The 23,715-nt window shown below is 52.2% G+C and overlaps 1 protein-coding gene and 2 pseudogenes across 7 annotated transcripts in view; 2 read left to right on the top strand and 1 right to left on the bottom strand.

Moving 5' to 3' along the window:
• Galns (galactosamine (N-acetyl)-6-sulfate sulfatase) overlaps positions 1–23,715 on the top strand; it is a 33,465-nt gene that overhangs the window by 3,573 nt on the left and 6,177 nt on the right. The window contains exons 2-12 of one of the 7 annotated variants that reach the window (NM_016722.4): positions 2,866–2,989; positions 3,916–3,990; positions 4,649–4,751; positions 7,511–7,654; positions 8,790–8,856; positions 8,963–9,090; positions 9,470–9,609; positions 12,260–12,363; positions 15,792–15,928; positions 16,589–16,691; positions 23,096–23,217. In NM_016722.4, coding sequence (NP_057931.3) covers positions 2,866–2,989; positions 3,916–3,990; positions 4,649–4,751; positions 7,511–7,654; positions 8,790–8,856; positions 8,963–9,090; positions 9,470–9,609; positions 12,260–12,363; positions 15,792–15,928; positions 16,589–16,691; positions 23,096–23,217 — 1,247 coding nt within the window. Of the gene's footprint in view, positions 1–2,865; positions 2,990–3,915; positions 3,991–4,648; positions 4,752–6,933; positions 6,954–7,510; positions 7,655–8,789; positions 8,857–8,962; positions 9,091–9,469; positions 9,610–12,259; positions 12,364–14,810; positions 15,379–15,791; positions 15,929–16,588; positions 16,692–23,095; positions 23,218–23,715 lie in introns of those variants that run through there. The other 6 variants (XM_017312894.1, NM_001193645.1, XM_006531177.2 and 3 more) reach the window with 6 other exon arrangements.
• Positions 10,568–12,253, top strand: Gm45857 (annotated as a pseudogene).
• On the bottom strand, positions 16,965–21,311 carry Gm34962 (annotated as a pseudogene).

Here is a 23,715-nt window from a genome sequence, read left to right as displayed (position 1 = left end):
TAGGTGAGAGGATGTCAGATCCCCTGGAAGTGTAGTCACAGACAGTTGCAAGCTGCCATGTGAGTGCTGGGAATTGAACCTGGATCCTCTGGAAGAGCAGCCAGTGCTCTAACCACTGAACCATCTCTCCAGCTTCCTAGTCTTTGTAGTTTTAAAGCACTCCATACAAACAGAAAATATCTGAGCCCATCTTTTTCTGAATAGCAAACACTACTTCCTGACTTCTTTTACAATATGTCTCGCAGGCTGCACTAAAAGTAGGGAAGGCTTATCTTAATCACTCTATCTTATTTAACTGAGTTTTATTCCTCCAGGGCGTGCCCTGCATCACCCCCTATCTTTAAACCATATATTCTGAGAGCTCTAAGCCTGTAATAAACACAGACCTTGAGGCCGTTTGTCAGATCCAGAGTTTGCCATTTGTCTGTTTACCCTGTACCAGTTGTAGTTTGAGTTTGCTCAGGGGCAGATACCCCACACACCCAAACCCCAAAAAATCCTGGAGTAATGACCTCATATGTTCTTATATGTGCTTAATGATCTCCAGGGCGTAAGGAAGCCTTCCAAATAGTGGCCAAAAAGACATAAAGTGAAGCCGGGTGTGGTGGCGCACGCCTTTAATCCCAGCACTCGGGAGGCAGAGGCAGTCGGATTTCTGAGTTCGAGGCCAGCCTGGTCTACAGAACGAGTGCCAGGACAGCCAGGGCTACACAGAGAAACCCTGTCTCGAAAAACCAAAAAAAAAAAAAAGACATAAAGTGAATCATAATGCGGGAAGTTCTCAAGAATGCAACACGCAGAGACCACAGTTTAAAAGTGAGAGGCCGAGCCGGGCGTGGTGGCGCACGCCTTTAATCCCAGCACTTGGGAGGCAGAGGCAGGTGGATTTCTGAGTTCGAGGCCAGCCTGGTCTACAAAGTGAGTTCCAGGACAGCTAGGGCTATACAGAGAAACCCTGTCTCGAAAAACCAAAAAAAAAAAAAAAAAAAAAAAAAAAAAAAAAAAAAAAAAAAAGTGAGAGGCCGAAAGACAACAGTCGCAGCTTTGCTGGAAATGTGTCCAGTGTCCAACAGCTGTGCTGGCTGCGTGACTCTCACAGTTTCCAGTGGCTATGGCTGTGCCACCTGAGAAGCTCCCATTAGAGAATAGGGGGTGGGTTCCCGAAACTAGTACGCTGAACCGTACGAGACCTATTCACCTGCCAGTCACATGGACTTGCAAAAGCTTCTACGGCCGGTTCCTGCAAAAGTACAGCATAATTAGAGTGTATGTGCAATCCCTTACCCCCTCCCGACTCACACTGCAAGCCCCACCTCGCAGCATGGAACGTGACTGGTTATTTCTCAAGACATACTCAGATATGCCCACCACTGCCTCTGCCTCAGAAGTGCTGAGATTAAAGGCGTGTGCCACCCCACTCTTTGTTTTTTTTTTTAAGATTTATTTGTTTATTTTATATATATGAGTAATTATAGCTGTCTTTAGATGCACCAGAAGAGGGTGTCAGATCTCATTACAGATGGTTGTGGTTGCTGGGAATTGAACTCAGGACCTCTGGAAGAGCAGTCAGCCCTATTAACCTCTGAGCCAACTCTCCAGCCCCTGCCCCTTGTTCTTAATTGAGATAAAATTCACAGAATACGTCTCTTGCACTGTGGGTTGTGTAGGTTGCTTCTCTAACTCTGGATAACGGAAGGGTGGAAGGTAGCATGCCTGTGGTAAGGAATGGGTTAAACACGAAGTAGAAGCATGCCTCTGGACAGCCATCCTCAGGAAGCCTATCATGGGATGTTGCTTCCAGTGGACACTGGGCATCCCCACCCTGGAAAAAGTGGTTTCCTGCACCAAAGCTGTGTATAGAAACCTTGATTCGGGCTGGAGAGACGGCTCAGTGGTTAAGAGCACCAACTGCTCTTCCGAAGGTCCTGAGTTCAAATCCCAGCAACCACATGGTGGCTTACAACCATCTGTAATGAGATCTGATGCCCTCTTCTGGTACATCTGAAGACAGCTACAGTGTACTTAGATATAATAATAATAAATAAATCTTTAAAAAAAAAAAAAAGAAAGAAAGAAACCTTGATTCATGGGGGCTGGAGAGATGGCTCAGTGGTTAAGAGCACTGACCGTTCTTCCGAAGGTCCTGAGTTCAAATCCCAGCAACCACATGGTGGCTTACAACCATCCTCAATGACATTTGACGCCCTCTCCTGGTGTGTCTGAAGACAGCTACAGTGTACTTACATATAAAATAAATAATTAAAAAAAAAGAAAAGAAAGAAAAGAAAAGACCTTGGTAGACATTTAAAAAAGAAAAAGAAAAAAAAAAAAGAAACCTTGATTCATGGGAAACACCACCTCCCCCTTTCACCGAGATCTTGCTCTGCACTCTCCTTGATTCCCCAGCTCCGGTGGTCTCTATAGACTGGCTCTAGCCCTCAGGTTGCCAGGGGCACTCATGTAGTCAGGGAACATGAGTTTCAGTTCTGTGAGGCACACTGGACCGGGTGGCCAGGCCATGTGGCTCTCTCTAGGCTCTGCTTTCAGAGGAACCTCAGCACTTGCTTTTGAAATCTCAATTTGCATACATAACAGCTTTATGTTGAAAATAGATGTGGTATTCTTAGACACCAAGACTCTAGGAGCATACAGAGGTTGATCTCAGCTGGGGAGGAAGGCAAACCCAGATGCCATTCCTGACGGTAGTCAAACTGATAGCAAGTTGAGAGCCAACAAATTCCTAGTAAGCCCTGGAGCAACTCGTGGAAGCTGCCAGGGTTTGGGGGAGCTCTGTGGCTCTTCCTTGTCACAGAGGAACCGTTTGTGGAAAGGGTTCTCTCCTCATCTCTTTGATCTTCCCTGCAGATGGGGTGGGGTGACTTGGGTGTGAATGGAGAACCTTCCAGAGAGACCCCAAATTTAGACCGGATGGCTGCAGAAGGGATGCTTTTCCCAAGCTTCTATTCTGCCAACCCTTTGTGCTCACCATGTAAGTTGCTGCTGTTCCCCGACCCCACTCTTGGGACCCAGTCAGCCTGCAGAGTCTGGCACCCTGCCCCTCCAGCCCTGCTCTAGGTAGGACAGCATTTCTCAGGTGTCAGGAAGGCTGCAGGTGGAATGAGGACTTCATTAATGATCATACTGGCTCCTAACTCTGAGTCTTCTGGCTGCCATAGGTCTGAAGCTCATTGGGGCCCTTTAAGGGCAATAGCTTGCCCGAGCTTCTGCTATTTGCCTCCCAGCAAGCAAAGATCACTCTGCCCCAGAGGAGGGCTGGTGTCTGTCTCCTAGAACTGCCACACTGCCCTTAGAAGTGGTCTGCACTTCCTGGTCACAGGACAAGGATATTGTGGGGAGGCAATGAGGCCATGTCCTCTTCCCAGGGAATGTCCCACCTATTTTACTGGTGTTATAAAAGTGCTGACATTAAGAAAGAACAATAAATAGGATGAGTGGGCAGTAGGAGGCAGGTCACATGGTCTACAGTCTTGTGGCTGTCCCAGAGCTTGAGAACTGCGCACAGGAGCAGAGCTGACTGGCAGAGCTCAGCTGCATAACCCTCCATCCATCCTCAGGCCACTGTGCCATCTCCCAATGCCGGAGCTTGGCAATACAGAGGCTAGAGGGGTTGAACCACAACAGCCAGGCTGCAGTTGTGCACGCCTTTAATCCCAGCACTCAGGAGGCAGAGGCAGGCAGATCTCTGAGTTCAAGGCTAGCCTGGTCTACAGAGTGAGTTCTAGGACAGCCCAGGGTACACAGAGAAACAGAACCCAAGAAATACAACAGCTTCGTGTCAACCTGACACATTCAGGACAGACCCATCCAGGTAGCTGCACACATGGGAGATGCTGCAGCGCTGTCTAAGGGTCTGACCGGATTTGTTACACTGTCTGTTTTTATCCTTCTGTGTAGCTAGGGCAGCCCTGCTCACAGGACGGCTGCCCATCCGCAATGGCTTCTACACAACCAACGCTCATGCAAGGAATGGTATGTCTCCCTACCCCACCTCACCCCCATGGCCCTGCAGCTACCTCTGTCTAGCCTAGGAAAAGATGCTGTCCTAAGCCTTGGTGTAAGAGGGTTAGGGCCTGAAGTGGTAAATAAAGACGCCCTAAGGCAGAGCTAAGTACCACAGTGCAGCTCCCACATCACAAGCTTCCTCCCTGAATCAACCCAATGAGAACCACGCTGGCGCTGAGGCCCCTCAGGTACACCACACAGCAGCCTCCCACCACCCTCGACCTGCTCCCAGGGCACTGCCTGGCATGGCTCCTAGTCCACTGGGAAAGCTATGGGGCTTTAGAGCAGGGCAGGGAAGTGCTAGAAACAAGCTTAAGAGCTTGGGCGGGGTCTCGGGAGAGGGTCCCAGATGAGATGGGATTTCAAGTGGCCTTGAGGAAAGGGAACATGGAGAGAACCAGGAGCATAGCCTGTGGGGAACAGTGTGGTGACAAATGGCGAACCAGGCTGGAGAGGTGAGAGACAGGTCAGAGTGGAGGCACCCTAACACCATCCCTATGACATTGGTGCTGATTTGGAGGGGAACCTCCTGGGAAGTGTCCCTCCCGTGACCACAGTTCTGCCTGTCAGTCATAATGGGCCAGTGTGTGAATCCATTACAGAAATGCGATACTTGTTCTTGCAGCTTACACACCTCAGGAGATCATGGGTGGGATCCCTAACTCAGAGCACCTCCTGCCCGAGCTCCTGAAGAAGGCAGGCTATACCAACAAGATCGTGGGCAAGTGGTGAGTCCAAGGCTGACCTCTGGGGAGGAGTGGGATCTCGGGTCCAGGTCCGTTTAGATTTTTGTAGGGGATTTGTTTGTTTGTTTGTTTATTTGTTTTCTGAGGCAAGGTCTCAAGCTGATTTGGGGTTCATGATCCATTGTCTGAGCCTTGAACATGCTGAGATTATAGCCGGACGCTATCTGTAGTCTCTGCAGGGAGCTTTTAGGAACTTGGTGTTTCAGGCACACATACGTAGTACACAGGTGTGCATACAGGTAAAACATCCATGCACACAGAATAAAAGTAGATATATTTTTTATTTTTTTAATTATTTATTTTATATATATGAGTACACCGTTCCTGTCTTCAGGCACAGCAGAAGGAGGCATTGAATCCCATTACAAATGGTTGTGAGCTACCATGTGTTTGCTGGGAGTTGAACTCAGGACCTCTGAAAGAGCAGTCAGTGCTTTTAACCACTAAGCCATCACTCCAGCCCACATTTTTTTTTAAATTAAAAAACAAACAAAACAAAACAGAACTTGGTGTCTGAAGTAAGGAACTTGATGAGGGAGCACATCTTTTTGTTGTTGTTTTATTTTGTTTTGTTTATTTTGTTTTGTTTTTCGAGACAGGGTTTCTCTTTGTAGCCCTGGCTGTCCTAGAACTCACTTTGTAGACCAGGCTAGCCTCGAACTCAGAAATCCACCTGCCTCTGCCTCCCAAGTGCTGGGATTAAAGGCGTGTGCCACCACCGCCCCATTGAAGGCGCACATCTTTAACCCCAGTCACAGGGTTAGAGACCCTGATATCAGGAAATGCAGGTGACCCAGAGGCTGCCTAAGAAATGTCTGTCACCTTTCAAGCAAAAAAGGAAACCTAGCCATAACAAGGGATGTGGCAGAGAAGAACCGACAGGCATCAGGACCTCCTCACCTGCACGGACCCCTAGCAGGGGACAAGGAAGTCTCAGAAGACATGGGAGGCAAGGGGGAGCAAAGAACTGGAGGTCCCGGAGATGCCTGTGTGTCTTGCCTGACAGTTCTGCCAAGTCCTTAGCTTCCTGCTGTCAGTGACTGGGTGGGCACAGCTGAACAGAAACAGGGTTTCTGCAGAGCTACTGATCTTCCTGGATGACTTCTGACAGAAAAGAGGTGACCGGGAGGAGCATCACCAATAAACTCTGAAAGAGACACAGTGACAGAGGCCGGCAGTGAGGCCAGGCTCTCAGGCTACAGGGAAAGCTTCGGTTGGTTATCTGTGAGCAGGGTTTAGTCCAGTGCTATCCACTGCAGCCAGGACTGCCCTGTGTCCTTTACACAGTGCACAGACTAGACTAGACTCCTGTTAAGTAGGCCGCATAATCTGCTCGCAGCCAAAGAGAGTGAGTGAGGCCAGCCCACTCCCCAGTCCTGCTTACCTCCTTAGTGCTAGTACTTAGTACTAAGTACTTAGTACTTAGTGCCACCTGCCGTTAGGACCAAGTGCATAGAATTACAGCTATTTCTGGGCAGATCACTACCCATCCTTCCCCCAGAAACAGGCTTCAGGGTGCTGGACATGGGCACAGGGTCCTCACATCTTCCCTTCGATGTTTAGAAAGGACAAGTGTCTTGCAGTGGGCCTGAGAGCATATCCGACATGGAGGCACTGCCCTCAAAGGAGAGGTAGGAGACTTGAGTGTGTGAAGGTCAGAGAATAGCTCCACAGGTTCTCCGTGTGCAGCCATCAGGCAGACCAAGCATGCAGAGCCAACCGTGCTTTGCCAGTCTCCCCAAGTGAGGAAGCTGAGTCCTAGACTGGCAGGGCCTGTCCCAGGAAGGACAGGCCCTGCTTCAGGGCTACCCCAGGTCTGCCAACCACCGATGCTAGGCATTGGAGTTGGGATAGTAGCCCTCTTTGGCTACTGGTGGATGGAGGGCATACAGTAAGGGTCCCTGAAAGAAGAGGCAGCAAGGTGGGAAAGCATGGGGTGGAGTGGGACCTCACGGGGGATCCTGAAGCTTTGCTTAAGGACCTTCACCCTGTGAAACTTTACTCTGTGGGCCCCTCTCAGAGCAGGTGAGCCTCGCCCTCCAGACAGCTTGCACTATCACCAGAGTAGGCACTTTGCCATATTCTGTTCTCCTCCCTCCAGTTTCAGTTCATCCTAGCCCCTGAGGATGAGAGAGAGTACAGCTCTAAGCCAGAGCATCATCTTCCCATCCAGACACCTTCCTGGTGAGCTCCCCCTAGCTGATGGAACACTCTGACTTTTGTGTAAGAAACGGAGCTGTGACCTGCCTGGCTAGAAACCCAAGGACCTTAGAGTGTCCCCGAGGAAAACGGATAGAGCGTCCAGGAGGAAGCTACTGTGTCTGGAGAGGGCTGAAATGGGCATTTGAGTCCCGCTGGTTTCAACGTTCGGGAGATTTCTCCCCGGGCAACCATTGTACCTAGATGCCCCTGGTTGCACTGAGACACGCTCAGCTGTGCCCAGAAGCCCTTAGCTTTGCCAGGACACTCTGCTCTGCTGAAATGCCCTGGGTCATGCTTGGATGCCCTTGGATGTGCCTGGAGCTCTAGGTGCTGGCATTGTGTGGGGCATGCAGATGGGTTCCTGAGCTGCCTCTTAACGTGAGGTCTTAACCTTTGGTATCTTGGTGCGTCCAGACCAGGGGCATGTGGCATGCTGCTCAGATGGTTAACAATGGTGACGGTGCTGGATGGCTGCAGATCTGAACATGCAATGTCCCCAGTGAGGGGAATCTCTGAAGTATCTTGGTTCCTGTTTCCAGGCATCTGGGTCATAGGCCCCAGTTCCACCCCCTGAAGCATGGATTTGACGAGTGGTTTGGATCTCCCAACTGTCACTTTGGACCGTATGACAACAAGGCCAAGCCCAACATCCCTGTGTACAGGGACTGGGAGATGGTCGGCAGGTAACAGACAGAGCCCCCTTCCCCCTGCCCCATCCCTGAGGCCTTTACTTCGGTCCTTTGCCTCTGGTGCTTGCTGAGGAATGGGGCTTGTGCTCTTGAACGAGCAGCTGGCATCTAGTAACCTATGTGGGGAGAACAAGAGCTCTGTTTCCTAGGCCATTTTGTCCAGGACCTCATGAGACTCACCTGAGGCAGTTTCTAACCAGTCCATAGTCATAGATTCTTTTCGGACATGTGATTCAAAGGACCTCCTGCATCCAAGGTGTGATCATAGCTTTGTATTCGGGGTGTCTAGGACCCATGTGCCCTCTTGGTGGAGTAGTTGTCATCTTTAGCACTAAGCTGGCTTATTGGCTGGACACAAGAAACAAGACTGTGGGGCTAAACTGGTGTGAGAGCCACTCCAGGGACTGCCACTGTCACCATGAAAAGAGATCCTAGTCACGGGGGGAGCCCTCCTTGGCCAGGCCTCAAGGTGCCTCACAAACGCAAGGATCTTAGTCTAGTCCTCGGTGCTGGTGTAAAAAGCTGGATAGGATGGCTTCCCTTTAATTCCAGTTCTGGAAAGGCTGAGACAGGAGGATTCCCTGAGGTTCACTAGACCACAGATCTAATTGGGGAGCTCAAAGCCAACGAGAGGCTCTGGCTCAGCATGGTGGCACACCCCTTTAATCCTAGCACTTAGGAGACAAAGCATGCAGATCTCTGAGTTAGGAGCCATCATAGCCTGGTCTACATAGTGAGTCCCAGGCTAGCCAGGGTGATACAGTAAGTCCCTGTTTCAAAAAACACTAATAAGAGAGAGATCCAGCTCAAAGGATTTGGTCCTCTATCCTCTACATACATACATACATATGTGTGCACCTACAGCATGCACGCCTGCACTTACACGTGTACCTATACACACATATGCACACATGCATACACTCAGCTACACCTCCTGACCTTGTTTCGTCTCTGTGGCACACATAACCCCAATTTGTTCTACACTCATTTGACATGCTGGGGTCCCCATGGCCTTGTCACCTCAGACAGGATTGTCACCTAGGAGCTGTGCATGCTTCACACTTTTCGGTGAAATCGAGGAAAGGGGGCTTTCGTGACTAAATTCTGATAATTTGGCTTTTGCTTTCAGATTTTATGAAGAGTTCCCAATTAACCGGAAGACTGGGGAAGCTAACCTCACCCAGCTCTACACACAAGTAAGGCTGAGTGGGCTGGGCCAGGCAAGGAGCCGGGAGGAGGCTGGGGAGGGAGGCAGGGGATGAATTGGCCTGCAGCAGAGGAGAACGGAGGCCTTTTCCACAGGAAGCGCTGGACTTCATCCAGACACAACATGCAAGGCAGAGCCCCTTCTTCCTCTACTGGGCCATCGACGCCACTCATGCACCAGTTTACGCCTCAAGACAGTTCTTGGGCACCAGCCTTCGAGGGCGGTGAGTCTAAGCCCCACAGAGGCCTTCGATTATACTGGGGATCATTGGGCGGCTGGTCTGGGCCATTATGGAAAGTCTAAAGCAGCTGGGATGCTTTCCAGTGGCAGAGATGCTTATCCATGAGCCTGGGATTAATCCCGGGCTCCATAAAAGGAAGATAGAAAACATCCCAGGCTCTGAAACCTCCTCCGGCCGGGGATCAGCGATGAACGGGAAGCTGTGGAACTTTTTATGTCTGCATTGTTTGCAATGAACCATTTGTACCGAGCCAGAACTCACCTCAGAGAAGCAGCTAGCTGCCCCACTGGACATCTCTGGAGTGACAAGATTAGACACTCATGCCCTTGGCTGCCTGGTAGAGTGTCATCTTCCCCTGCAGGTATGGCGATGCTGTTCGGGAAATAGATGACAGTGTTGGGAAGATCTTGAGCCTTCTGCAGAACTTGGGCATCAGTAAGAACACATTTGTCTTCTTCACGTCTGATAATGGTGCGGCCCTCATTTCTGCTCCCAACGAAGGCAAGTTCTGTTTCCTATCCTCCGGTCCCAGGTCACTGGCTAGAAAGTGACTCCCAGAAAGAGTGCCCAGCAGAAAGGTCTTGACCCTGGTGACTCAGGCCTGGCCTGCATTCACATGATTTTGAGTCCTCTGAGAAAGAACAGGCAAGTGTCAGGGGGAGGAAACGTCTCAGGAAGATCCTTACCTGAAAGAAGCCAGTTTTCCACAGCCTCAGGCTACAGGAGATGTTGGCTGCCAGGGCTTTGGCAGAATACCTAGTGTGCTGGGGTAGAGCAGTTTGACCGCTACAGAAGTGGCTGCAATAACACCTTCAGCCTCGGGAGCCATCCAATGCATGAATCTGAGACAGTCACCCATGATGCGCAGCTGTCAATACAAGGCTACCTACCTGTCAAGGCTGAGGGCCCGGTAATCTCCGCTGCCTGTGCTGCCCTTAGGCAGCTTAGGCTCTGATACCTCTGGTGGCTCAGTCAGTCCTACAGCCCAGTGCCCTGGGGCTTCCTGGTTTCAGGTGAACTAACCCAGTACAGCCTTCATAAACCAAAGAACAGCTGTTCGGTAATAGAAAAGACCAGCAAGACTAGCCAGGATGACCCGGGATCTCTCAAGGCCCAGCTCTACAGACAAGCTTAGTTCTTTTTTTTTTTTTAATATTTTTTTTATTACGTATTTTCCTCAATTACATTTCCAATGCTATCCCAAAAGTCCCCCAACCCCCCCCACACTTCCCTACCCACCCATCCCCATTTTTTGGCCCTGGCCCCTGTACTGGAGCATATACAGTTTGTGTGTCCAATGGGCCTCTCTTTCCAGTGATGGCCGACTAGGCCATCTTTTGATACATATGCAGCTAGAGTCAAGAGCTCCGGGGTACTGGTTAGTTCATAATGTTGTTGCACCTACAGGGTTGCAGATCTCTTTAGCTCCTTGGATACTTTCTCTAGCTCCTCCATTGGGGGCCCTGTGATCCATCTAATAGCTGACTGTGAGCATCCACTTATGTGTTTGCTAGGCCCCGGCGACAAGCTTAGTTCTTAGGCAAGCTTTCCACATACATCTCAGAGAAAAGGGCAGGACCCCATCACCTCCCAGAAGATACCCAGAACTCAACTGCTACCTAACGGCCAACTCTCAGGGCAAGAAGGTGCCTGGCAGAGGGAAATGGTATCATTTCTAACAGTTACCTCAAGATCTCGGTGCCTGCTCTCCTGTGTGGTAGTTTGGAGGCCATCCTGCATCTAAGTTACCCACAAAAATGATGGAAAAAAAGTCTCTGGAGTCTGTCAGCTCTAGCCTCCAAGTTGTTATACAACGTGAAAAGTACCGGCTAGGATACAAGCGGACTCTGAAGATGACCAGGCAGGGCAAAGCGAAACTGGTTCTCCTCACCAACCACTGCCCAAGCCTGGAGGAAATCGGAAATACAGTACTGTACCACACTGGCCAAAACTGGTGTCCGTCACCACAGTGGCAGTAATAGTGATCTGGGCACCAGCTCAAACTTCAGATATTCAGTTCAATTATTTTAAAGTGGAAAATACTATGGAGTATGCACACTGGCCGTCATTAACACAGGTGATTCTAATGTTACTAGAATCATGCCTGAACAGATTAATGCAAAGTGAACCAGGAAAGGTTTTCTTGAACAAAACTTGTCAGAGTTTGATTTTAAAACACTTAAAAAATTAAATCCCCATATGCCCATACCTATCTTAAAAAGTAGAAATGGAACACGGTCGCCTTCAGCCCAGGTGTCCTCCCCCGACACAGATCTCCTGCTATCTGGTACCCATGGCCATCGGTGCAGTTAGCCCTGCTCAGGGTGGGGGTGAACAGAGCTGCTGGGCTTCTGATCTGCCATCTTTTCATGCTGCTATGTCTGCTGCCTACAGAGAAGAAGCGGGGTACCTCGGAAGCCACAGGGCACAGTGACTGTCATTTCCATGAGATGAGAGTCCTGTTGAGTTTTCACTAGGAAATGCTTTGTTTCCCCTGCCCCTGTGCTTTGGGGGCCTGAGATGGCTCCTCGGCAGCTCATGCTGTGACATCTTTCCCTGTGGAACAGGCCCACCCGGCTCCAAGACCCCGGGGGATCTTCCTTGAGTCTAGGATAGAGATAAAAAGGAGATAGCTTCCCACAAGCTTGTTTAGGGCCTCGTGGCTCCAAACTCCAGCTGTGTGCCCTGCCCCATAGGCTGAGTAAAAGACCAGAGGGCACCTGGGGTAGGACCCTCCCCAGTACGTGATGCCAGTGAAAATTAGCATCTAAGAACACTAACTGAAGCATCAGGAAGTGTCTGCGGCTTGTGACAGGAAGGGGCTTCTGTGCCTCTTTCTTGTAGCAATGGCTCCTAGTGGGCTGGTGGCTTTAGTGAGGCAAGAATTTTCTGTTCTCTTTGGAGAGCTGTGGCCAGAGCATCTTAGCTGCCTGGCTCGGAGCCACCCAGGTTTCCTGACCTGTGTCTGCAACCTGACCTCATCCTCCTGGTCCTTTGTCTCTGCCGTGACCTCAGGACTCAAATGTGCCTCAGAAAGAGTTCAGAAGTCAGGATAGGCCACTTGCCAGCTAGGGGTGCTGTGTGTCCCTGATCTCTCAGAGGACCTGGGCCCTGATATCTTAAGCTGATGGGTGGTGACTCTTGTCCTCAGGTGGCAGCAACGGTCCCTTCCTGTGTGGGAAGCAGACGACATTTGAAGGCGGGATGAGGGAGCCTGCGATCGCATGGTGGCCAGGACACATTGCTGCAGGCCAGGTGAGTCCCCATGCCACACTGAAGCTCTATGTGCTACAAGGTCTCAGGGGCTTTGGTGTCTGGGTGATAAGGAGGCTTGGTAGTCGATTGACTGCCCATGTTCTGTGGACTTACTACGAGGGACAGCTGCGGCCCTGGATGGACCCCTGATGCCTTTGTGGCAAAGACCAGATAGGGGGCCTCAGGTGGGTGCAGTGTGTATCCTTCTGAGGCCTCAGTCTGATCACCTTCATGCCAGACAACACCCTCAACCCCAAGCACACCCCTTGTTGAAGAGTCCACTGTGAAACTTGTTGTCAGCACACTAAGTGCTCGCTGCTGAGAGCATTTATGTCACTGCTCCTCAGCTGGCCTCTCTCCCCAGTGACCTTGGAGACAGTGACTCCGTCTGGGTTCCTCAGCTTACCCTGCAATGGTGAACCTTCCCTCCATAGACTAGGGGCTAGACAGATGGCTGACTCTAACAGTCAGGAGCAGGGATCTGCTGGCCTCTGTGACAAGTCATGGGGCTGGCTCCTCAGAGAGTCTGGGATAGATCTGTCCCTTAGCTCTCGGCCTCTGGAGCTAAGTGCTGGGCTAGCCTTCCTCCATCTCCTTACCTCCACCCTCTGATCCTCCATTAGTCTGCTGTGAATACTGGCTCGCATGAGCAGTACAGGCCAGTCTCCTAGAGGCCAGATGATATGCATTCTTAGTCCCTCCCACTCTCTTACATCCCCATTGCTGAGTGGGAACCTATAGCCACAGAGTCCAGAGGTAGTAATGCAGTCCCTAGCAGCTGTCATTCTGCCAGCCACAGTCCTTATCCTTCCCTCTAAATGCATGTATGTGGGAAGGGAATCCCAAAGAGCTCTCCTGTCCATCCTGCCAGCCACTAGGGCAGAGCTGGCAACAACCATCCAGCCATGTGTCCCCAGCAACGACTGGGCCCTGCCCTCAGTCCCTAGCTTCTAAACTAAACCTGACTGAGCCTCTGCTTCTCATTACCCTCTGCTGAGGACCTCTTGACACGGAAGTCCCAGGTCACACTAATCGCCAGAGCCTTGCAGGTTGGTGGCTCTCCCAGTTGGTTGAACAGGCCTGCCTGCCATCTGGCCAGCTCCCTCTATAGAACAGGGTGCCCGTGGCAGTCAGCACATTACATGTGGAAGAAGCATGGTTAGTGGGATACTAGTGGACACTCAGACTGGCCACGACCACCTGACCCTTAGGAGAGGGGCCTGGTCCACACCTGCACCTGCTCTTCCCGGTACCACCTCTGCCAGCCCTCATGTAGCTGTGGAAGCCACTGGATCAGTTGTCACTGGGTGAGAAATGGGACACACATGAGGTGTTCCTGGGAAGGGATGCTCGGCATGGCCGATAAGGAGCCGTATCCAATCCCGGACTACGCCCCTGACCTGGCATTGGCAAAGCTCCCTCAGGCCCAGGAGGCCTAACCTACTCTGCTGTGTCAGTGGGTTCAGAGCATCTGCTTCCACCACTATTCCTGCCAGATACCCTCAGGCGGCACCAGCTGGGAAGAGAGGTCAGCCTTGCCTTCTGAGGAAAGCGTAGCGTGCTCCAGAGCTACGGCTTCCTTTCCACTACGCTCCCCACACACTGTGCTCTGTGATAACCGAGATCTTTACTTAAACACCCTGACGTTCATCAGCCTCGAAGCAGACGCTGATGCTGCACCTGGCTGCAGTGGTATAATTGGGGCCTTTGCTCCAGCTTCATCTCAGAGGAGCTGACAGCACCCTGCTGCTGTCAGACACACAACAGCTCGTGCGCACTCGGATGCATGCACTGGCAGTCAGACCCCTCCTTCCAATCACCTCAGGCATGCATCATGCTCCCATCTTCCCCCTTTCCTGTTTTCTGGAAGGAAATACCCGGAAGGGGCTGTGAGCCACTCAGAGGCTTCAGAAGGCCTCTGTCGTTCCCCTGATATCATAGATAGGGAGACCCTGGTCAGAGCACATACATGCAAGAATGCCCTATTCCCATGCAGGCTCTGTAGACGAATGTCCATGCCTGCCAGGGACCTCATGGCACAGTCAGAGTCATATCTGCCAGATTTCAGGGCACAGAGTAAGGAGAGGAGAGTCTGAGCGGCCTCGGCAGATGAGACCGTTTATTGCAAACAGTGAAAGACAGACCGTGCCGTAGGAAGGAGAGGCCCGCAGGGCTGGAAGGGCTGGCTAGGATCTTTTATAGGGGAGAGTGTAGGGCTTGGAAATGAGGAAACAGGCTCTATAGCCGAGAGTGCATGCAGATTGCAAGAGTCTCTCCCGAGTCTGTCTGTCCAGACACGGCCATTTTATCTTTAGAAACTGCCTCCTCCCCAACCCCCATCAGGATGCGGGTGATTAGGCAAAGGCAGTTAAGGGGTTTCGACATAGAGGTGGGGCATCTCAGTGAGCCTCAGCAGGGCCTGATCAAGTTCAAGGCTTATTTGACAGGATCTCCAGCTGGCACCGCCGAATGAGGGCCAAGCAAGACGCAAGGCGCAGTCAAGAGAAGCCTGTTCAAACTGAACTCCAGCTGAGGTCCCGACAAGCCTGCTGTGGAGTCAGGTCTTCCTAGAGGACCACAGATGTGTCTTCTCGGGGACTGTGCTTACCCCCCTCTGACCATCCCATGCCACAGAGGTCAAGAGAGGAGCACATGTCTGTCTCCACCGCAGCATCACCGAGAGGTTATTGGGGTGCGCGAGCCAGTGAAGATGCTCACTGTTACAGAGGGGGCAGAGCCACGAAAGAACCCCCCGCCACTCAGTGACTCAGTTGCCCTTATGTCAGGACGTGAGCAGAAAACAGCCAAGTACACTTCCCACAGGGCTAATACGTCCACAGATGAACGGTAGTGGGCCCAGCAAGTGTCTCTGCCCCTCTTAGAACTATCTTCTGCCTGGCTGAAGCAGGAGACAGGAGACAGGACCGTTTGTTTGGTTCCTTCCCAGCTGGCTTCCTTGCTGCTTCTGGGTCTTTCCTGACTTTTCTCCTTTGATATACAAAGCTCACAATAGCTTTCAGGTGTCAAAATGAATATTGTCGACTCTCTTGGGACAGCTAAGCCTTGAGAGGTGGGACCCTTGTGTGTCTCTCTGTGAGGAGGAGGAGGAGGAGGAGGAGGAGGAGGAGGAGGAGGAGCTGCTCTAGCATTCTGGGTCTAGCAATGACTGCTGATCCATACGTGGTAGGGGCAGTGGGACATGAGTGTAGCCTGACTCTGGGGTCAGATGTTCAGCTTAAATCCCATCTGCCCAGGTACTCCACTTAAGCCTGGCTGTGGCCCTCCCATGGCAGTGGGTGGGTGTCAGTGTTGGGGCCTTAGTGCGCATTTACATACCCAGAGGAGAGTCAGGTACTCACCACTCCAGGCTCCATCCCCCAAACACCAGCCGGTGAGGATGGTCTCAGAGATGACTACATCCATTGCAGGTCAGCCACCAGCTGGGAAGCATCATGGATCTCTTCACCACCAGCCTGTCCCTTGCAGGCCTGAAGCCCCCCAGTGACAGGGTGATTGATGGACTTGACCTCCTCCCCACCATGCTCAAGGGCCAGATGATGGACAGGTTGGTGCTAGGCAACATCTGTCCCGCCCCTAGTGCTGCCCCCTTGCCCCAGCTCCTCATGCTGGGGCCCAGAGCTAGAGCTTCCTCACTGGCTAGCTATGACTATAAAAGAAACAATGTAGATGCTGAAGCAGGGGAACAAGATGGAACTGGGATGTGCACCTGGGAAAGGGCTCAGTCTGAGCCCATCAGGGCCCTGATAAGCACTGACTCTTAGGAAACCACCTTAAGACTTAAGGGATGGGAGGTGTCCTACCAACAAGTGTCTTTTCCCAGGCCCAGCCCCATCTTACTTCTAAGAAGGGGATCTCATTGTTAGCAGCTCAACTCCTTTGTCAGCCCCATTTCCTAGGGCTAGGCTTTGCCTCCACAGGGTCATGGCCAGCCAGGGAATGACTAAGGCCAGTCCCTGCAGCCTAGTGGTTGTCACACACATTGGACCAAGTAGGACCCCAGGACCTCATGTGTGCCAGGAAATAATTTTCCTGAGCCACACACCCCAGTTCCCTCTGAGTTTTTGTACTCTGTGGCCCTCGCACATCTTTAAAATGTCAGCCGATACCTACCCGGAGGCATGGGCAGCTCGCCACTCCCCAGCCAGGAGCTCCACATGGAAACACACGGACTTGGTCTTCACTCTTTCTCTCCTCAACACAACAGGCCCATATTTTATTACCGTGGCAACACTCTGATGGCTGTCACTCTTGGCCAGTACAAAGCACACCTCTGGACTTGGACCAACTCCTGGGAGGAGTTCACACAGGTACAGCCCCTGGATACAGCCTCCCTGGGAGGGGACACCACTGGGAGGCCGCTGGAGAAGTAGGTTGAATCTATCTCTCAGGTATCATCAAGGGAGGCACCATTGCCCCGCAGCCTCCCTCCCTCGTGTGGCCCTATGGATCTTGCCCTTTGTTGGTTTTCATGCCTAGATGTCCAGATGTAGAGATTGGGTGCATGGGCTCTGGAAAGTTCTGGGGGCATATGAGTGGTATCCTGCTAGGGGGCAAATACTCTCTCCTGGGATGTCCTGCCTTCATAGGTGGTCTTTAGAGACAACAAGGTCCAGGTTCAGGCAGAGGGCCTCACTGCCCACCACGCCCTTAAGGTTCTACTTAGCACTCTTCTCTCGTTCCCTCCCAGGCTGGCAGCATCAGTGGTGGCCTGCCCAGGCCCAGGTGCTGATGGCCACAGCTGGGAGGCGTCAGTATCCACATCCCGGTGCCTGCTCAAGGTCTGAAGGTGAAGTGCCACAGCACACGTAGTCTAGGCCTCTGCTGGCCCCAGGCCCACATGGGGCTGCCATAGGCCTGTGTCCTACAAGGTGTTAGTCCAACATCCCCCATCCCTGCAGGCTCCGTAAGGTCCTTAACCACATGAAAACCTTCTAATGTGCCTTAACGGGGAAGAAAATCACCGAATGAAAAGCCTAAATGCTAGAACATTCTGAACAAATGGGGAAGAGAACTACAAATGTCTCAGCTCCAGCTGGGCAGAGGGCCAGGCTGCCCTGGGTATGTGTGGGCCGGTGAACAGCATATACTGAGCTGGACGTGTGGCTATGCCTCAAGGGTGCTGATTCCCCAGAGCCTGGTTTGGAAGTTTGGAGCAGCCTAGGACAGTGTCCATGACCCCTGCCCATCCTTCCTGACCCTGAGGGCCATCCTAACCATTCGTCCACTGTGCCTCAGGACAGTGTCCTAATTGGGGTTTCTATTGCTGTGATGAAACACTGTGACCAACAAACAAGCTGGGGAGAACAGGGTGTAGTTGGTACTTCCACTTCCACACAGTAGTCCATCACTGAAGGAAGCCAGGACAGGAGTCAAGCAGGGCAGGCACCTGGAGCAGGAGCTGATGCAGAGGCCATGGAGGGATGCTAATTTCTGGCTTACCACCCATGGCTTGCTCAGCCTGCTTTCTTATAGAACCCAGGACCACCAGCCCCAGGATGGCACCACCCACTAGAAAATGCCCTAAAGGCTTCCCTAAGCCTGATCTTTTTTTTTTTTTATGGGAGGAGCCAGTGCAATGGCTAGTCTTTATTAGAGAGAAGTTTTTCTTTACATTCTGAAAAGATAACATAGGGGCTGAGTGGGCCATTTGGTGGGGCACCAGCTTGGAATGGGTTCCACAGTTGGGGCATCGCTGACTCTCGCCTTTGTGCAGCCAAAACCAGATGACAGTACAGTTGTCCTCTTCACAGATGCAGCCCACTATTCTCTTGTTGCTGATGGACGGGACTAGATTAGGGTCTTCCTTGGTGCCCGAAGCTGCCTTTGGAGGTAGCATATTGTGTGGGTCCAGTCCCTTCTGTACTGCTATCATGATCTCCCTCTCCAGCCCGGCAGCCTGCTCCTCATCAGTAGGGACACCACCTCCAGAAGCCATGGAGCGGGTCATGGCCACGCCACGGGGACCGTGGGCCCTCAGGGCCTGCGCCGCCAAAGCGCCCACTCCGCGAAGTAACCTTGAAGCCATCTCGCCCGAGACAAGCAGATGCATTTCCGGGCCCTAAGCCTGATCTTATGGTAGCATTTTCTCAGTTGAGATTCCCTCCTCTCAGATGGCTTTAGCTTACATGTAGTTGACATAAAACCATCCAGCACAGACAGCCAATATCCTAGAGACACCTGCTTTCTGGGTGCCCATGACTGCTTCCAGTCCCTGTGACCCAGAAGTGCTTTTGGAATTCCCTCAAGGGATCTGAGGTTTATAGTGAATAGAACCTTAGCGTTGTCACACACTCCATATGCTCCCCTCGGGGTGTTCTTTGGGGGTACCCATTGTTGGCTTCTCAAGAGTTTGGGTAGTTTAAAAGTCAGAAGAAAGAAATTCCCTCTCATGCGTGTGTGGCTCCCTCTCTGGACCATTGCAAGGCCACTTAAGGTCTCCTTAAGGCAGGGTCCAGAAAAGCCCATCTCTGCTTCTGCCAGACTAGCACCCATCCAAGAGGTTGTATGCCAAATCCTACCAGCACCGGTGAATGTCTGGAAGGCTCTCTAGGCAGAACTCATATCCACATGGCCTGTTGGGTACCAGATAGTCCCGATGTTATCCTGTTTGCACAAGGGGTCAGAAGGTGTCGTGAGGAGCCTGTGGTGCCACCAACAGTGCCATACTCTGCACTCGAGCAGGTGGAGTGGGGCCCACGAGGGTTTTCACAGTTTCTAGCTACCCAGAACATGAAGACTGTAAAATTAACGTCTGAAACGTGTACAACTCTTGCTATTAGCAGACCTTCTCCCCACTGTGGGACAATGATTCCAAAGAGCCCAGGTCTTAGGTCCTCATCCCTCAAGGGCCAGAATTAGATGGCTGAAAGTTGGTCTCTTGCCAGAGTCCGGTCTAAAGAGCGTCATCCTGGAGCCTAAGCCAGGGCTATTCCAGCCAAGTCAGGAGACTGTGTCCATCACTTCCACCCTCCTAATCTTAAGTTGAGAGGCCAATAGAGGCCTGAGGTCTACGCAGTGGGTTTCCTGGTAAAAGTCACAGCCAGGCCCTGAAGAGCCAAGGTCAACCTGGGGCCTCCCTGATGGACCCTAGGCACGAGCATGGATCCTACCACCCATGGCCCTGGGTCACCCACATGGGCCCCAGTTTCTTAGCCTTATGTCACCTGTATGGTTTTGCAGGTCAGCCTGTGGAGGCCTTGTACACCCTTTTTTATGAAGACATAGTGCTTTTATTTCAAATGCTAGGGTCTCCACGGGCTGTTCTGAAGGCGAGGCGGAATCCCGCAAAAGATGACCAATTCATGTCATCCGAGCTGCCGGTGGGCACAGATCACACAGCTCAAGGCCCAGAAGCCATGGGCCTGCTCACTGTCCCCTCCTGCTGGCAAGCACATTCGGAGAAGGTTTATCTAGAGGCTCCATGGCTGTCCTGCTAGGGTCACTCTGTATCTTAGACATTCTCTTGCTCTAAAGGCCAGGCCTGAGGGAGGGTATTATGGTCTGCATGCCCTGTTCTGGGTCACTTGAGTATCTTGCTCCACTTCCTTCTTGGGCCTGGGGATCAGTAGAACCCAGAATCCCTTGGTGTGACTACTCCATATGGACTGATGGGCAGGTAGTGATGCCAGGCAGGCCCCACCCTTAACACCCCTTCTGAATGAGAAAACGAAAAAAGGAAGGGATAGGACTGCTCTCAGGTAGAGTGGAGGATAAAACGGAGATCATAGCTAGAGTCAGAGACCTGTCTCTGTGAGAGTCCAGAGCGGACATGACCCTGAGCCTTGTGAGGAGATCCGAAGTGGGGGCAACCAGGTGCAGGAGCCAGGAGGCCAAATGTACAAAAGGGGTGGGTAACCAAAAGGTTGGATCAAGAGCAGCCTAGCTCCGTGCCCCCTGCACTGGAGAGTTCAGGGTAGGGAGTAGGGTATGCCAGCCATACCCTGTAACTGACTGAGGGATGCAGGGAGAACCTGGCAGCTAGGCCTGCTTTGATCTGTTAAGTAGGCACCTCAGCTGTTTGTCTGGTTTGAGACTTTACATCTCCCTCCCAACCCAGTGCTAGAGATCAGCCAGGCCTGGTGGAGGTGAGGAGTAAATACACAGATGGACAAGGGTCCCAGGCCCATTAGGGTTGGGGTCCTGTAGAAGGCCTTGGAAGGAGACGCTTGGTCCCCGCCCCGCCCTGCCTGCCTTCCTGCTGAGCTGGCTGCAGAGATGGAGAACACCTGGAATTCCAGTGAGGTCACTAGGCCTAAGGCCTTTCCTCCCGCTCACCGCCAGGTCTAGCGGCAGTTCCTCGTGGACACTGATGTACCCAGGCCCTCCCTCGCCTGTCCTTTGCTGCCTTGAGATCTGACTAGCCTGGTAGCCTGGTCTCCACTGCCCACACCCGTACTCGGAATCCATCTCTGTGTGTCCATCTTGAGCACTTCCCCTCTTCCCTTTCTAGCCCTGCCCTCTGTAGCTGAGGGCCTAGGGTCCTGTGCGCTGTGAACTAGGCTGGCCACTGCCCTCACCACACACACGCCCACCATCAAGCCTGCTTCTGTCTCTAGGAGGGAGTCTGTTCTCCCATTCATTTTTAATTGGTGGCAGTGTTGTTGGAGGGCAAGCAACGTCTGAGCCAGAATGTTGTCCAGGGTTCCACACCACGTGGCCCGTGCTGAAGGGGGTCTCTGCAGCATCCACGGAGTGAGGAGGGCTGATACTGTTAAGAAGTTGGAAAACACCTGAGATCGCCTGAACTACTCAGTTGTTATTAGCCGAACTTTGTCCTGTAAACTGCCGCTGTCCTCAGTTCTCACGGTCTGACTCAGGGTTGAGGCCCAGGTAAAGGGTGGTTGTTACAGACAAAAGGCTACAATCTGCCTCTGCTAGTGTTCGTGAGCTTCTGGTGTGAGAGAACTCCCAGGTCTTGGGCCTTCACTCCTGGATTCCTGGGGTTGTCTTTTTTTTTTTTTTTTTTTTTTTTTTTTTTGGTTTTTCGAGACAGGGCTTCTCTGTGTAGCCCTGGCTTTCCTGGAACTCACTTTGTAGACCAGGCTGGCCTTGAACTCAGAAATCTGCCTGCCTCTGCCTCCCGAGTGCCACCACACCGGGCTCCTGGGGTTGTCTTAACAAGCCTCAGGTTCTAGCTTCAGACCTAAGATGGAGGTCTCAGCTGCTACACCTGAACTTTGATCTCCCAGGAGAGTGAGCCAACCCGAGTGTCCTGTCCCTTACCACCTCTCCAAAATCAGGAGATTTCTAGCAGTCTGCCTGTCCCCATCCCGCTGTGCATCCAGAGCCAGGCCAGAGGCCTGCTCTGCGGGGAGGATGAAGTGTTACAGCAGGCTGACTTCCCGGAGGTGCCCTGAGGGCGAGCAAGGCACTCACACAACTGCAGCTGTAAGAGAAACCCTAGACCAATTAGCGGGATCTTAATTAAATAGCTTATTTGATTTGCATCCAAATTATAATTTATGAGTTCCATCTAGACCTCTCCATTAACTGTTTGGTATTTTCATGCTAATGGTTGTGGTTTCCTGCTGTGTGCTGCACAGTTTGTCCCCTGGCAGGACGCTCCAGGAGGCCTAGATTCGGGACCCACTTTGACTGTAATATAGCCCACCCTTCCAGTCCCCAACTTGTATCTCTGCAGCTCCTCACAAATGGAACTTCATAGGCTATGGCCTCCCTGCTTTATAGACTGTAAACTGCTGCACCAACCAGCTGTCCATCCCAGAAGTGTTACACAAGGTGCTGCAGACATTTCCTTAGTGAACGGCGCTGCGTGTCAAATGTATACAGACCCTACAGGAAGGTCTCCCACTGCTGAGTTGGCTGACACTAGGGCAACTGAGTCACAGCTCCTGTCTGAGACTGTTGGAGGCGTGGTTAGGGGCATTCTCCATTCCTACATCAGTCCACCCCAAGGAGTACGCAGCGAAATCTCATAGGGGAGGTCCAGGGCAAAGGGCAAGCTTGTACACACAAACGGCTGTAATGGAATCAGACTGCACCCAGGAAAGGTAGCCGCAGCAGCCAAACTATCTGAGAGGAAGCTGCAGGGACTGACTCCGTACAGCCTGAGTATGTGTTCCGCCTTCCCTCTGTACCTCTGAAGGCAGTGGTCATGATTCCACAGCCTGTGCCCTTCCCTCGAGCCTGGTCACGGCTGTTTTGTCCCTTACTTCAGCTCACGTGTTCAGCTCTGGGTCTGCGTTCTCTCAGCTTTCAAGCCAAAGGTCCCTCTTCCTGTGTCTGGTCTAGTGACTCACCCTGACTCGTCATCTTCTGAGAGGCCACTGTTCTCCTGGCCGCACACTGAAAAGGCTTTATGGCGCTCTGAGGAGCACTCCTCAAAATCAAAGCGTTAGCCGGTCCAGACGGCTTCATCTGTTTTGAGGCAGGGTCTCCTGTAGCCCAGGCTGACTTCAAACTCAAGATATTCCTACTTCTATCTCCTGAGTGCTGAGATTACAGCCTAGCTGCCCAGACTATTATGGAAAAAACTTGGGGAGCCGCCCAGAGACAGATGCTAAGCAGTTCCTCCTGAAGCTTTCCCCCATCCAGGAGGTGACCAGATCCAACCGCTCTCACGTTCACTCCCCAGGGAACACCGCAGTACCAGGCGCGAGGGATGTGTGAGCAGCTGGACTAGTAGGGCATCTCTGCTGCATGGGCTTCTGGGTCCTGGATGCCCACTTGTTCTCTGTGCCTCTCATTGCAGGGCACTGACTTCTGCCCCGGGCAGAACGTCTCAGGAGTTACAACCCACACCCAGGAAGAACACACGGAGCTACCCCTGATCTTCCACCTGGGACGGGACCCAGGGGAGAGATTCCCACTCAGGTGAGGCAGGGGCAGGGTCTCCATGCCGCAGAGGAGACACTGGCCAGACAGGCCAAAGGTGAGAACCACGTCTGGGTGCTCTGCCTTCCGTGGAGTTACCCCTCTGGTCTCACAGGAAATGGATGCCTTTGTGTGGAGATGAAGAACACAGACATGGGACCCTGGGCGCCCAACCAAGGAGGATGTAGAGCCTACTAACTCCCAGAGACCTCTATCTTCACCTCAGGCCATGGCTGCCATGCTCTCTGGGAGCTCCCCTCCTGCTTTCTCTTCCTGGTTGCCTCTCATCCCTCCCCATTCTGGGTTGAGTTCATTGACAACCCCAGCAATGGATCCTATACTCTAAGCTACCTTCAGGGATGGCCAAGGGCAGGGGTAAGCAAGTCAGCCATAGGAGACATCCATCCACACCAACTAGCCCTGGGACTGACAGGAGGGAAAGGCTGAGGGCGAGGAGATCCAAGGACTCCATCCCAGATTCTGGAGTACAGTGCTTCA

This window comes from Mus musculus, chromosome 8 (assembly GCF_000001635.26).
Source record: "Mus musculus strain C57BL/6J chromosome 8, GRCm38.p6 C57BL/6J".
NCBI classification, from domain to species: domain Eukaryota; kingdom Metazoa; phylum Chordata; class Mammalia; order Rodentia; family Muridae; genus Mus; species Mus musculus.
This window is presented reverse-complemented; position numbering and strand designations above follow the sequence as displayed.